General features: G+C 47.2%; 1 protein-coding gene across 1 annotated transcript in view; it reads right to left on the reverse strand.

Annotated features, from left to right (window-relative positions):
* The window catches only part of GPR139 (G protein-coupled receptor 139), a 403399-nt gene extending 388965 nt beyond the window's left edge, over positions 1-14434 (reverse strand). The window contains exon 1 of the mRNA XM_069647168.1: positions 13841-14434. Coding sequence (XP_069503269.1) covers positions 13841-13955 — 115 coding nt within the window. The 5' untranslated portion in view covers positions 13956-14434. The remainder of the gene's footprint in view (positions 1-13840) is intronic.
* Between the last annotated feature and the right edge of the window lie 372 nt (positions 14435-14806).

Below are 14806 nucleotides of genomic sequence, written 5' to 3' on the forward strand. Positions count from 1 at the left end.
CCCCTCAAACGATCAACAAAGACCTTTCGCAACCGGAGTTAATAGCACCACTAAAGCCCTTTTTAATATCTGCGGAAAAACTTGATAACTGTAATGCCCTTTTTCTTGGAGCCAGTACAGGCACAATCTCTACAATCTAAGCTCTGAAAAATACTGCTGCAAGAACTGACACAAACTCATCTCGGTGCACATACATTCCCCAGTCCTGTGCAAACTGCACCGGTTGCCAGCTAAAGATCATGTCACATTTGGGGTATGATTCATGGAATTATTTGCACGGTGCAAAGTGACTTTGCACTGCTGAAAAGTGACTTTAACTACTCACACAAACCCTGATTCATGGAACTGTGCAGAGTGTATTTTTGCAGCGCAAAGTCAGTACAAGGTCATTTTTACAGTGCAAAATGTCTTTGCGCTGACTTTGCACAGATCCATAAATCAGGGTTTGTGTGGACAGTGCAAAGTCACTTTCAACCGTGCAAAACATTCCATGAATCGGGCCCTTAGAGTCCTTCCCACGATGCGCAAAGCACTTGAGAGTCTGGCACGAAAATATCCTCATTGGACAGTGGAATGGCACAAACCCAAGGGACTCTTCTGCTGTGGTAATACATGGCTTGCGTCTACAGCAGGGTGCAAACATTAAAGAGTGCTTGGCTGCTGCTTTAAATGCAAGCCGAACGACTGTGGAATACACTGCAAGCGAACATGCATAGGATGGAGCATCTCATACCTTTTCCTATATGCCTGAAAACCGTTATCTTTTAGCTCTGATTAAGTGACTCAAGTATACTACAGGCTTTCAATACAGCGCCATGATGCATTCTTAGGTCATTATACACTTTAGAAATTACAGGGAACTAGAAATGGAATATGGGCCGGTACCGGGCATATCCAGGATGAAGATGTATTTTTATATCGAAATGCAAGCATGCCACCACAAAAATCGCTTTCACAGTAAAATGCTAGCATATGCTGTTCACAGCCAGCATGAAATATGTCTTAGATGCTGGCATACATAGGGGCATATGCAGCATAGAATGTTGTGTACAGTGTTAACACTAGTGTATATTTTGCCCGGTGGCATAAAGATGTGTTTACATGTTTGCTTGATGGCATATATTGGACATGTACATGTCTTTTTACAGTAGTATGTTGTCATTATTGGGCAACGACATGTGTTTTACAGTGACATTCTGGCATACATTAGGCACAGCCAGCATGAAAAAGATTTATAGTGGCAAGTCTGCCATTTGTTCAGCATAGCCAGAACACAACATGCGTTCTCTCTTCAAGATGCAAGCATTTTTTGTTTAACCAAGTCCCTGCTGACATTTACAAGTCTACTTATTGTTCCAAGTTGTGTTCCTCTTGAGGAGCAGTTGAGATTGTTCTGCTCTTGCTCCTTCCCTCTCCTCCCCCATTGTCCTTTCAGCCTGTCTCTATGCCAACTGAAGTCACTACTATTCTCATCAGCATTTTCTGGTTAGTGTTATCTCCTTACTTGTTAGGGAGATCACCAATAAATCACACTTGGTTTGCATACAGAAATAGAAATAGTAATTTTACATTGGCCTGCTGATATCAAATGCACACAGCCAGCATGAAAATATCTTACAGTGGCAATGTTGGCCTATATTGGGCACAGTCTGCATAAAATTGTCTTCCTACAATTTCATGCATGCTAATATCATGCACGTGTGACATAACATTATTGTGCAGTGTCAATGTTCACATATGTTGGGCAGCTTGAAAAAGTATTCACTTGGCAGCACTGGCATATGCTGTTACAACAGACTGTAGTTTTTTGTTTTGTTTTACAGCCAGCATGAAAATGTGTTACAACCTGTTCCTGTGTACTGTTGATACCCTGACATGTAAACGTGTTTTCATTTGTTTCCCAACAGAACCATCTAAACATTGTATAACTTTTTAAACATTTTGTCTGAAATGTATGCTGTAAAACGCATATATTTGGCCTGATATTTAAATTAAAGTCTCTGGAGGGGGGGATGGGTGGGGGACTCCCACAAACCTCCCATTAATGCTTCGGGTGCACTCTATGCATTCATTAGCGCCACATCAGGAAAACATGCACACGGCCGGACTGGAAAAAAATCATCATTTTCCATAACTCACAACTGGATTAACCTAGGCTGCATAGTGTTTCTCCTGGTACCTATGGAAATCCGAAAATAAACTTCTTCAAGTTCCATATGCTGAGTTATGCCTGTTTCTGCACCGATTTTGTGTGGTCAGGAAAAGGGCAAATTCATAGGTGAAGGAAGAGAGATAATCTTAAGTGGAACTCCCATTCCAGTAGCAATAATACTCAAAATACACCATACAAAATACTATATGATGTTGGGCCTGGGGCCCCGACACAGTAAAAAATAAAGTCAAAAATCAGTCAACAAAAATACAATTGGAAAATAGGGATAGGCTGTGTAAAAGCATTGATGTAAAAGAGAGCAATATTTGTTCTAAAGGATATTATCACATCAAACTGACAGCAGCAGTTTCACTTGGTAACATCTCAGAATCTTTACAAAGTGAAGAGCGGTGTGTGAAATGACACCATTGGTGTGTGGTAGAAGCAGGCGGCCACTTTTATATTTCGCTATGACAGTAGTTAATAAGATGAGAAGGCATCAACGTATTAATAATGGAGATGACCTAAATGCGCTATGTGGAAAACTGGAATGACATACAAAAGATAAAGAGAAATGTACTTGGGCTCGGTAGACCATACCTTATCTCTGACCCCATTTACCTCCTCCATCTTCTGCTACCCTGTGTCAAGGAAGGTGCTATAGTGAGCAGGCAGAGCCCAGCCAACACAGCAAGAAACGTTTAGCAGCCCCTTGGTACATGAATGTCTACTAGTGTAACAGTTACACATGTGATTTCATCGAATTCCAAAACAAGGAATGAAATTTCAACAAATACAAAACAACTAATACCAAAATAACACATTTCTTTTTAGTTTTATTTGTGGGGATTGCCTCTCCCTAAAGCCCCCCTTTTTTTTGTTTTACTAATACTTTTTCGCCATCCCCAAAACTACTATTCCCACTCCCAACACCATTTCTATTTTTATCCCAAATTACTTATTTTTCGTTGTCATTGTTTTTGTATTTGTTATTTCATTAGTTATTTTATATTTGATATACTCACTGCATATCAGTGTGACCTATAATAGATTGTGCACATAGTAAAACACAAATGTCTTCTGCGTTGGAGACATGGAACAATGCCTTACAACAGGGCATTGCAGCAGCAGAGTTCCAGATGTGTTGGATACGACTCCAGTGATCCCTCACCATTGACTATGCTGTCTAGGGATGAAGGGATTTGCAGTAAAAAACATCGAGAGTGCAAAAGGTTGCAGACTCATGGTTTATAACGTCCTTCGTTGCGCACTCTGCACGCCAGCTTGCACTGTGGAGATTGCATTATGCAGTGTCCTGTCATTGGATGAATGAGTAAATCAACTCAAGCAGCTCTTCAAGCCACACCTTTGTCAACTGGCGGGTGTCAGTCTGATCCCTTCTTTTTTTTGTTCAAAAGATCTTTATTGGTATTTCGTAACAGCAAAACAAACAATCAAACACACAACAACATTCAGCATGAAAAACAAGGGGGGTCTGGGAATCTGTCATGCCTGCGCCATGGGCGCATACTTTGGCGATCATTATGGACTAATTGTTATTCATTTATCTACAGAAAACTCTTGGATCAACCCCTATTCATTTTTTGGACCTTATTTCCCATTTGCGAGACTTTGGTGCTTTTTTATTTTACCCAACAAACTACACTTACCACAATGCACTTGGCTATAACTATCTATTCCTGGCCATTTCTATTCGTCATCATCGGAACTACAATCCCCAGAAGCCCTAGGGATCAGCGCTGCTTTCCCCAGCTCAGGAACAGAGAGGGAGGAGGCAAATTGTATTCAGGTGCTGATCCAGGTGCGGCCAATTAGCCTGCCTCTGTGCTGGGCAGGGCGGTATAAAATCTGTTGCCTGCAGGGGCTCAGTCTCTTGCATTAAGAGTCCTTCCAGCACCTTTTTGCTTCGAGCTACGAATCTTTGTATGCTGTTCCTCCTTACTCCTGCTTTTGATTCCAGTGCCCTGCCGGGCTCTCTGCATTGCAGCCGATCACGCTCTGCTGCTTTGTACCCTTCGCCTTTGCCCTTCCGGGCTCCAGCCTTGCAGCCGATCACGCTCCACTGCCTTCTACCTACAGTCTTCATCCGCTGGGCTTCCAGCCTTGCAGCCTACTTAAGTCCTCTGCAGCCTTCTACTGTCATCGGCCCTGCTCCTCTGGGCTCACTCCTTGCTGCCTGCCCTTCTGGCTCCTTGCCGTGCAGCCTGCTTCACTCCGCTGTCAACAGCCCTTGTCCTCGGGGCATCCTGCCTTGCAGCCGATCACGCTCCGCTGCTTTCTACCTACAGCCTTTGTCCGCTGGGCTTCCAGCCTAGCAGCCCTCTACAGTCCTCTGCAGCCTTCTACAGTCAGCGGCCCTGCCCCTCTGGGCTCACTCCTTGCTGCCCGGCCCTTCTGGCTCCTTGCCGTGCAGCCCGCTTCACCCTGCTGCCCTAAGCCCTTTCCCTCTGGGCTCCCTTCCTTACAGCCCTGCTCCTTTGGGCTTGCTCTTTGCTGCCCTGCTCCTCTGAGCTCTCTACCTTGTACCCTACAGTCCTCTGCAATCCACAACAGTTTACCTGCATTTATTACTTTCAGTTATTGCAGTCCCCCTGTTTCCTGACTGCTGCTCCCTTGCTTTCTTCCTTGTTTTCAACCCTCTGTTCTTTATCCCTGTCCAATTCAGTTATACTGCTTTCCCTTCATTTCCTTCTGCTAATTTGCTCATCGACTTCCTTTTTTCCTGGATTTGTCTGTTATTGTCTTCTCTTGTATCATTTGTAGACCCCATTGTACAGAACTTGTCTGTTGGTTTACGGCAGGCAACCTCTGCCCCTTCCCTTGTCTCGTTTCCGTGTTACAGACACCCACAGCTGTTGTTCCCAGCCATGAGCAAACAGCGTGGGCCTCTGTTATAGCAAACTGTGCAGAAGGCTGGAGTTTTTCCTAAGGTCCGTGGAACACTCTTTCCCATATCTGCATACACCCCAAGAGGGAATCCATTCTGTTGTACCTTCTTTCCTTGCTACACTTGCCTACTCGTTGTTCTGTTTTACTTTCAGCTGTGTGTGTACTTATCTGTCCACCTTAATTCGGCACAACCACCCAAACCCTACCAGGGTGCCCTGTGCCACTCTTAACAGAGTGCCATACGTGACAGAATCTCTCTACCAGCACAAACACAGCCCAATGACCTGTTCTTGGGTGGATGGCCCCTAGGAGAGACTCTACCAAGTCTTTAGCTCACTGTCCCTTTCACAGAGAAGAAATTTCCCAGCATATCAGCATATCAGCATATCAGTCTTTGTCCTGCCCAGGGGCAGTCCAGCACCGAAATACTAGGCAATTCTCCTCTGAACAAGATTACCAACTAGTCTGAAACACGTGTATGGGGTTGCTGTGGTACTCTTGCTCAGAGGAGAATTGCCTAGCATTTCGGTGCTGGACTGCCCCTGGGCAGGACAAAGACTGATATGTGGCGATATTTCTTCTCTGTGAAAATAACAGTGAGCTAAAGACTTGGTTGAGACTCTCCCAGGGGCCATCCACCCAAGAACAAGTCAATGGGCTGTGTTTGTGCTGGTAGAGAATTTCACAGACCCCCCCCTGTTTTGCATACCACGTAACTTTGGGTCTTACCCTAAGTTACCAGGGGACTCCAGGCGTGGACCCCTTGCTCACTGCTCTTAGAGACACAGCTTCACCTCACTGATGATGCCCAACTAGGCTGAAACACGTGTATGGGGTTGCTGTGGTACTCTTGTTCAGAGGAGAATTGCCCAGCATTTCGGTGCTGGACTGCCCCTGGGCAGGACAAAGACTGATATGTGGGGATATTTCTTCTCAGTGAAAAGAACAGTGAGCTAAAGACTTGGTTGAGACTCTCCCAGTGGCCATCCACCCAAGACCAAGTCAATGGGCTGTGTTCGTGCTGGTAGAGAGTTTCCCAGATGCCCCCCTGTTTTGCATACTAAGTAACTTTGGGTCTTACCCTAAGTTACCAGGGGACTCCAGACGTGGACCCCTTGCTCACTGCTCTTAGAGAGACACAGCTTCACCTTACTGATGATGCCCAACTAGGCTGAAACACATGCATGGGGTTGTTTTGGTACTCTTGTTCAGAGGAGAATTGCCTAGAATTCCAGTGCTGAACTGCCCCTGGGCAGGAAGAAGACTGATATGTGGGGATATTTCTTCTCTGTGAAAAGAACAGTGAGCTAAAGACTTGGTTGAGACTCTCCCAGGGGCCATCCACCCAAGAACAAGTCAATGGGCTGTGTTCGTGCTGGTAGAGAGTTTCCCAGACCCCCCTGTTTTGCATACCAAGTAACTTTGGGTCTTACCCTAAGTTACCAGGAGACTCCAGACGTGGACCCCTTGCTCACTGCTCTTAGAGAAACACATCTTCACCTCACTGATGATGCCCAACTAGGCTGAAACACGTTTATGGGGTTGCTGTGGTACTCTTGTTCAGAGAATTGCCTAGCATTTCGGTGCTCGTTTGCCCTGGGCAAAATACTGATATGTGGGGATATTTCTTCTCTGTGAAAAGAACAGTGAGCTAAAAACTTGGTTGAGACTCTCTCAGGGGCCATCCACCCAAGAACAAGTCAATGGGCTGTGTCCGTGCTGGTAGAGAGTTTCCCAGACCCCCCCCCCCTGTTTTGCATACCAAGTAACTTTGGGTCTTACCATAAGTTACCAGGGGACTCCAGACATGGACTCCTTGCTCACTGCTCTTAGAGAGACACAGCTTCACTTCACTGATGATGCCCAACTAGGCTGAAACATGTGTATGGGGTTGCTATGGTACTCTTGTTCAGAGGAGAATTGCCTACCATTTCAGTGCTGGACTGCCCCAGGGCAGGACAAAGACTGAAATGTGGGGATATTTCTTCTCTGTGAAAATAACAGTGAGCTAAAGACTTGGTTGAGACTCTCCCAGGGGCCATCCACCCAAGAACAAGTCAATGGGCTGCGTTCGTGCTGGTAGAGAGTTTCCGAAACCCCCCCCTTCCCCCCGTTTAACATGATCCATTGACAATCTCACCTCACTGATCCCCATTGTTTGGTCCAAGGTACTCCAACCCATTGTCTGATCTCTCCTTAACCTCTGGACTTCTAGGAGAGTATATGTCCATTCTGTATTACATAGGAACTCATTGTAAGCCACTCCTGAGCTTAAAGAACAGATGGATGACCTCCTGTCTAGACCGCTCATATGACGTTGCTGTGCCTGGGTGTTTCCATCCCAAGTACCATTGCAGGTGAATTGGACTGCTGGATGGAGACAGGTCATAGCTTTAATTGAGGTTCAATGAAGAGATGTTTAAGTGCCGGCAGCAGCAGAGATGATATCGAGTTCTGAAAGGCAAGGAGAGGTCAGGTCTCTTGTTTATCCTGGCATGTACAAAGTGGGTTTTACCAATCGGTTTTCAATGAGTACATATTCTGTATTAGTACTCGGCGATGGACAATCAGATTGTTTCAAACAATGTGATTGCCCCTCGCCGGGACCTTACCAGCACTGGTCACTGCTACGTCGCTCTGTGTTCCTTTTGCGACTGGCCACAATGGAAAGGCAGAAGGGACGAAGTGTAGTGCCTTCTCCCCATTCCCTGGTGGCCATCTCTTTTATCTTTTTCTTTTTTTTCAACATTTTTACAGACAATTCAATGCCCGCCATGGAAAGGGAGAAGGGACCTTCCATGGCGACCATCTTCTTTATTTTTCCCGTTTTGCATGACTGCCATGGAAAGGAAAAAGGGACTACATATGGTCCCTTACCCCGTTCCATGGCAGGTATCTTTTTTTTCTTCATTTTTTTCAGTTGTGAAATGCCACTTTTTCACAACTAAAATAAAGATACTATTAGTACCCTGGTCTATCAGGCTGGGGTACTAATAGCGATAAACCCCTTGCTGGGGGGGCATTACCGCATCACTTAATGGCCCGGGGCCTTCGTTAAGGCCTTCATTTCACTCAGGCCTGGAACTATGCAACTCCCCCACCCCCTCAGCTTGGAGCTTATTGCTTACGTGAAGTGCTTTGAGCCACCGCCGTTCACTGGGAGGAGCTGCCTAAAAACCCATTATACAGGCATAACGCATGTGTTCGATAACTCAACTACCCACCCGTCTCATCATCAATTCATGCATCCATCCATCCACTAATCCATTCACCATTCATCCGCCCATCTATTCCTTAGCTCCTTCTTCATGTATTAATTCATGCTGTCAACAATGAATTTGGTATTCATTAATGTCGTCATCCGTCAATGAATTCTTCCAGCAATCCATCCATTCACTCATCCATCCACCCACCCACCCATGGTTTAGATGAATTGGCGCTTCAAGGTCAGGGCATCTTCTTCAGTGTAGGGAAGGTAGAATATTGCTCAATGTAAGCAGTCCCTATGCTCCAGTGTATAGTTGCCAGGTGCCCATCTGCTCAGCTAGACTGATGCTGCTTCGGGAGGAATGGCCTTGCCTCGTCGGACACTTCTAAGCACTTCCAGTAGGTCTAAACCTGGCCTTTAGCCTTCCTGCTTATCCAGGTCAACTGTCAATATGACACTTTCATGAAATGAAAATGACAAACGAGAGTTCTGCACAATGATGATTCTCTGTGTGCTGGTAACAGAGGGGGTGTAATCTTCTCACACCACAGAAGTGCGTCTTCAACCGACGGCCGATAGGCTGCCCTCAGCACTTGGTCATTTCAGGACTGCGTAGTTTGGCACCTCCCTTACCGGTTGGGATGTGACAGGCATGTCTGTCACTGACCATAGACTGGCGACGCATCATTTGTTTTATTGTGTACAACTTTTACGTGCCGCGGCCATTGGTTGCCCTCAGCCGGGCAGCGTTGGGCTGCACGGTGCAATGCAGCGTCGCCCTGGGCGCCCCAGACGCCGCGTCTGGCGTCGCGAGGGGGGAGCGCGGCTCCTCCCCGTCCGCCTGCGCGCGGCGGCTGCTTAGGATGCCGAGCGCCTCCGCGCGCGCAGCCTCGAGGAATCGCGCCGTCTCGGCAGCTGAGGAGGCGCTTCCCCGGGACCCTCCCGCGGCTCTGCTTTCTAAGCAGGTCGCGATTGATTGCTTCGGAGAACTGCGCCGCCGTCTGCGAGGACAGGGTGGGAGTGCACCCCTCCCCGCCAAGGCAGCCTGGCACCGAGCGGAGCTGTGCTTTCTAAGCAGATGCGGTGGCTGAGTGCGCGGGCACTGCCGTGTGTACATGCGTGTGGGCTGCGCCGGTTCTATGCCGCCTGAAGGACCTTTATCCATCACCCAGAACCCGGAAGTAGGCGACTGGGGCAGGTCGCCATTGCACGTGAAGACAGTCTGGTGCCTTCTGTGGCACGTATCTGTATTTTGGGGTGGGGAGGGGTTTCTCGTTAGTGACGTAGCCAGCATGAGTGTCGTGTTTTTAAAGTGTTCTACAATAACGGCCCCGAAAAAAATCTACAACAGAAGGACCTGGACATTGGACGAACGATAATTCACATATATACTAGCAGGGGCGTTGCTAGGGAGGGCTAGGGGGGCTATAGCCCCTGATCTTTTGGTTGTAGCCCCGATAGAATCTCAGGAGCTACAGCCAAAAGATTAGCTAGCCCCCAGTCCCAACAGTTCTGACATCAACTTAGCCCCGGGTCTTTTCCCGACCTAGCAACTCCCCTGTATACTAGTCCCTAGGATGTCGCTGTCCATGGTGGATATGCATTCTAGTAAAAATATAGACAGGCCTTCCAAGGGCTGTATGTATGCACGGTTCAGTGGCCAGAGCCTCGGCATGCAACACCATGCTCAAACTGAAGGGGGTATGTTTCCCCAAAGACCATAGGTCTGTATATTACCTGTGTGTAACCCGCTGTATCCCTATGCCCCATGACCTTCCAAGGGCACGCTTCAGAGGAGGCAGTTAGATTTGCATCCATTTTAGTGTACCCTATTAGTGTATGCATGTGCTACGTTGCTTCACAGTTAGAACCTCCAGCCTGCGTTGCATGCCAGAGCTGGTGGGCACACTGAACGTAGCCTGGCAGTCTTCCAATCGGGTGCCTATTTTTCTTCAAAGCAGCCAGCGTGGTGTCAGTGAGATGATGGCTTGTGCCGTCTAGGAATACTTAGAACAGCCTGCATGGGAGAGACACTGCAGCAGCCAGCATGGGGGGACACTCCAGCAGGCAGCATGGGGGAGACACTGCAGCAGCCAGCATGGGGGGACACTGCAGCAGCCAGCATGAGGGGACCCTGCATTCACTAGAGATGTGGTCTGGTGTGGCTCCTAGAAATACTGCATTGTGGCAACAATGGAGGATAAGGCTTATGTAACCGAGGGTTTACTAATCTGGCATGCAGCATTCTAACCAGTGCTGCCATGTGAACCAAATATATTGTGTGTCTCCGCCTGCATGTGCTCCAGAGGCGTAGACAGGGCAGGGCCTGAGCCGGCAAGGTCCACCCAAAAGGTGTAAATCCACACTTAGCAGCGTGTGTGGGCATTTACCGACATGAATGTCACTGCAGTGGGCCCAACTGCATTAGCTTCAGGCCCCACTTGTTAGATAATCCTGGCTACGCCTCTGGCATGCTCCTTTACTGCTGTCCCGTAGACACCGTGTATGCACCAGAATATTGTGCCATCTAGGAATGCTCCCTTCCAGCAAGCATGACTGGTATTTCTTTGAGCACCTGCATGCTCGCTCGGTGCCACACAATTGCATGCTGCATGGCACTGTTTCATACTCTGTGTTGTGCCACATAGGAAGGCTGCTTCCAGACAGCAGGCTTCACACTTTACTACTTACTGCAGTGAAGCACTATGCATCCCCTCCTAACAACAAGGCTAACAATTACATGTCCTATGCCCCTGGTTCAGGTGCTATGTGCCTGCATGGCTGAAACTACTTCAAGTTCTAATGTGGTTTGTTTTGCTACCATCTGGATGGTACTGCTTTAATAACTGGCCTATCGACACCCACCACCTTGAAGTGGTGCCTTTTCAGACATCAAGTAAGGAGATACTGAGTTGTACCATCAAGGAACACTCTCTACTATCCAACAGAATGGGCACTCATCGAAATATCAAAATGAGTTTGACATCATCTACGAATACTGACGGATAACCATAATGACATTACATTATGTATTACAGTGCCGCAACATTGTGCTCTGTCCTCTATGATGACTACCTTTTCTCCAGACGACGGGGTGCTGTTTAATCACAGAATTAGGGGTGTACACCACCCACACAAACTGCATTATATACAGCATGGAGTGCATGCTTCCAGTACCGAAGTATTGTATTCTGTGCTCTATGAAAAAGATTGTGCTGTCTTTTTCCACGTCACTAACACCTAATTTCCAAAATACTAGCTTACTAATACTATTCATTTTTCACTAATAAATTGACAAATAGTAAACAATTCAATAGCTTGTGCGTTGGTATGGTTTATTGCCCTAATACACTCTATTATCATACAATCTAATGCTAAACTTTTGCCAAAACGTGTTTCGCCCTCTTGCTCTTCTTCAAGGCAATTGGGCTCTTTAGTTCATGAAACCATCTTATCTCATTCATTCACATTCAAGGAAGTCTATTCCGTCCTGTGTTAATTAGTTTTCATAGTTCTGTACCCGTGGCGCTCATTCCTGAAACTCTTCTTTGGCATACCGAAGTTAGGCTGAACACAGCCGGAATGAATAACCTCAGAAATCTGCAAGATTTATCATAGACTTCCAACACATAATTCTAATAACAATGATCCCAAAAAGGTTTTACCAACGTTATAATGGAAGAGTTTCAGGAATGGGCGCCAAAGGTGCAAAACTATTATAGCTAATTAGCAAACGACAGAATAGACTTCCTCAAAATATGAAATCATGAATGATATAAAATAGTTTTGTGAACTAATGAGATCAATTGCCTTGAAAAAGACCAAGTGGTCAAAACACGTGCTGGCAACAGATTGGCATTGGAGTGTAGGGCAATAGAGCGTATTAGGACACTAAACCGTATGGAGCACAATATACTGAATTCTTTACTATTTGTCGATTTATCAGTGAAAAATCAATAGCATTATTAAGGTAGTATTTGGGGAAATGAGTGGCACAAGAAAACACAGCACACCGTTTTTCAATATACCCTTCTAATGGTAATTGCAGTGTGCCATTCATGTGTTTCATGCATCCGTAAAAGGTATAATACTAACAAACAATATATAGACGCAAAAACAAGAGGATTTAGGGCAATGCCGTTTTTAGAACAGTGCTGTATGGAGACTCTTTCAGGCAGAAGAAGTGGGGCTGATTTAACAACTAAGATAGTGTTCAAACCATATACACATGCTGTGTTATAAGCAGCTCCGGTGTCAAAATAACGCGATAGGTCCGCGACAATCAATCCCTTTTAGTCAGACGAAGGGGTGGCAGGGTGTGGGGGGCTGAATACTGTAATTATGTCGCATATCATCTACCAAAGCAAAATTGTGCCATATAGCCTCAGTTCTCACCGCTTGTTACCCTGAAGCAGTGGAGCTGGTGTTGTAAACACTGAAATGGTGTTGCCTGCCACATATAAACGCGCTGCTACACCAGAGTCAGCGAAATGGCTAAAATATTGCAAAACGGCACTGCACTATCCTCGAATACGGTGCGGTTTTACCAAATGGGGCACTGTGTCGTCATACTGCCATATATCTTATCCAAAATGCATCACCTGCAGTTTTCAATGTACTTGGTTATTTATAATGCGGTTAATACCCAGAGATTTCCTAAACGCGGATCCCGGGATTGAACCCGTGTTGCACCGCGTCACCTTGCTTCCAAAGTAAGCGCGTTTTCCCTGAGCTATCCTCCCAAGACGGGTGCAGTGGTAATCGCTGGTGAGCTATGAGCTGGCAAGGTGGGCTTTATTATTTTTTTCAAATGTTGTATTTTGTTAGCGCGGACCTTGCTGGAGAGCAGCGGAGTGCTGTACACAGAGAGTGTGAGCAGTCTGAATTCTTGCCTTCATACGGTTTACCAATTGCGAATACTGCTGTCCAAGGTGCTGAAATGCAGGCGTCATGCCTTAGATTTCACTCGGTGTAGACATAGTGACAGATCATGATTTGCATTGCCGACTTGTCAAACAGCAACACCCACCAACGCCGAGGATATCAGAAGGGGCACGGACTTGCCTCCGACTTTCCTCCGAATTGCCCATTAACTGCCCCTTCTCTCTCTCTCACTCAAACACCCACCCACCCACACTCCTTTCTGGCTCCCTCTAATAGAATTAAGGCGTTTAGACCACTATAGAAAAAGGTGTTCATAAATGGTGAAAATCAATTTGTAATACAATAAGTAATAACTTTATGTATTTCGCTGTTCAGTTTTGGAGAAGAACAAGGCAGCTACACTCAGACCTGACTATTCTGACATGCATTTGACTAGCGTTCAAAGGCTTCCATGCAAACTCGCAAATGGTCTGCATTCGATGGCAGAGCGATTTTTCACAGAAGGTATTATAATCTTAAATAGAAGCAGCCCCTCTCAGACAATGCAGCTGCCAGCCTACACCCCAGCCCAGACTTGGCTCTGTCAGCAACCAGCATTGCGTTGACGGCGTAGAGCGCCCCTGCTTCTGTGTGCAAACACACACGAATAGACCGATGCACAGTACACACAAAACATGAAGTCTCACCTGGCAACCCTAGGCAGAGCAGCACGCTGTAATATATGACCGGCGCGTATCCCAAGCCACAGCCATACTTGTGGTGAGACAGGAGCGAGGTGTTGTAGATATGATTGTGCTCCATTTACTTGCTGGGTCCTTGCTACTGGAGCCTGCTCCTTCCAAACATCCGAGGGGCAGAAGAGCCAGGCGCGAGTCGGCGGAAAGCGAGGCAACCCCACGGCTCCGGCGGCGCGCTGTAGCCAAGAAGCAGCTGTGCCCTTCACAGCAGCCGTGCCGCATCCCAGGCCTCCCTCCACCTGCTGCGCGCGCGCTAATAATTAGGAGAAAGTGTGGCGCCGGGGCCGCTCGCCGCACGCTCCAGTCACGCGGGGGGAGAAGCGGGGCTGTCATTAAGACTGAGGAGGCGAGCGCAGAGCGCGGGGCGTGCGCTCGCCGTGGGTGCTGCGCCTCCGGGGGTGCTGCTGGCCCAGGTGCCCACTCGGAGGCAAGACGCGGCGGGAAGGAGTGAGGCAGGCTCGCTGCGCCGAGCCATGCGACAGTGTGCAATCGATGCACGGGGCGAGGCAGGCGATCATCTCGCAGATGGGGGACATTCGTGTTTTCGAAACACACACGCGAGTGTGTGATCCAAGCGGGCCAGGCGCCGGGCAACTTAGAATGTGATGTTTTTCTAAACCTCTCTGCACACCTTGGTGTTGACACTGGTGCTGAAAGATGCTGCTTAAAAGATACATCGGTCCTGATTTACAAAAGAAAGCGTTTCACAATGGCGCAGGCGTGCTCCCAGGCTAACATTTGGGAGAGGCGCTCATTTCAGAGTCTGGCGGGAGAGGCAAACATAATTGTGTAGGGGCATCTACACACTCTAATGTTACTATTCTAGTGCAGCTTAATGCTACAAGCAGTTAACTCTCTTCTTTACGTCCGAAAGCATTCACTTAAGAGCTGTTGGGAGAAAGAGTTGTCTCCAGT

The sequence above is a fragment of the Ambystoma mexicanum genome, chromosome 2q, assembly GCF_040938575.1.
Source record: "Ambystoma mexicanum isolate Mex_15411 chromosome 2q, UKY_AmexF1_1, whole genome shotgun sequence".
Classification (NCBI taxonomy): Eukaryota; Metazoa; Chordata; class Amphibia; order Caudata; family Ambystomatidae; genus Ambystoma; species Ambystoma mexicanum.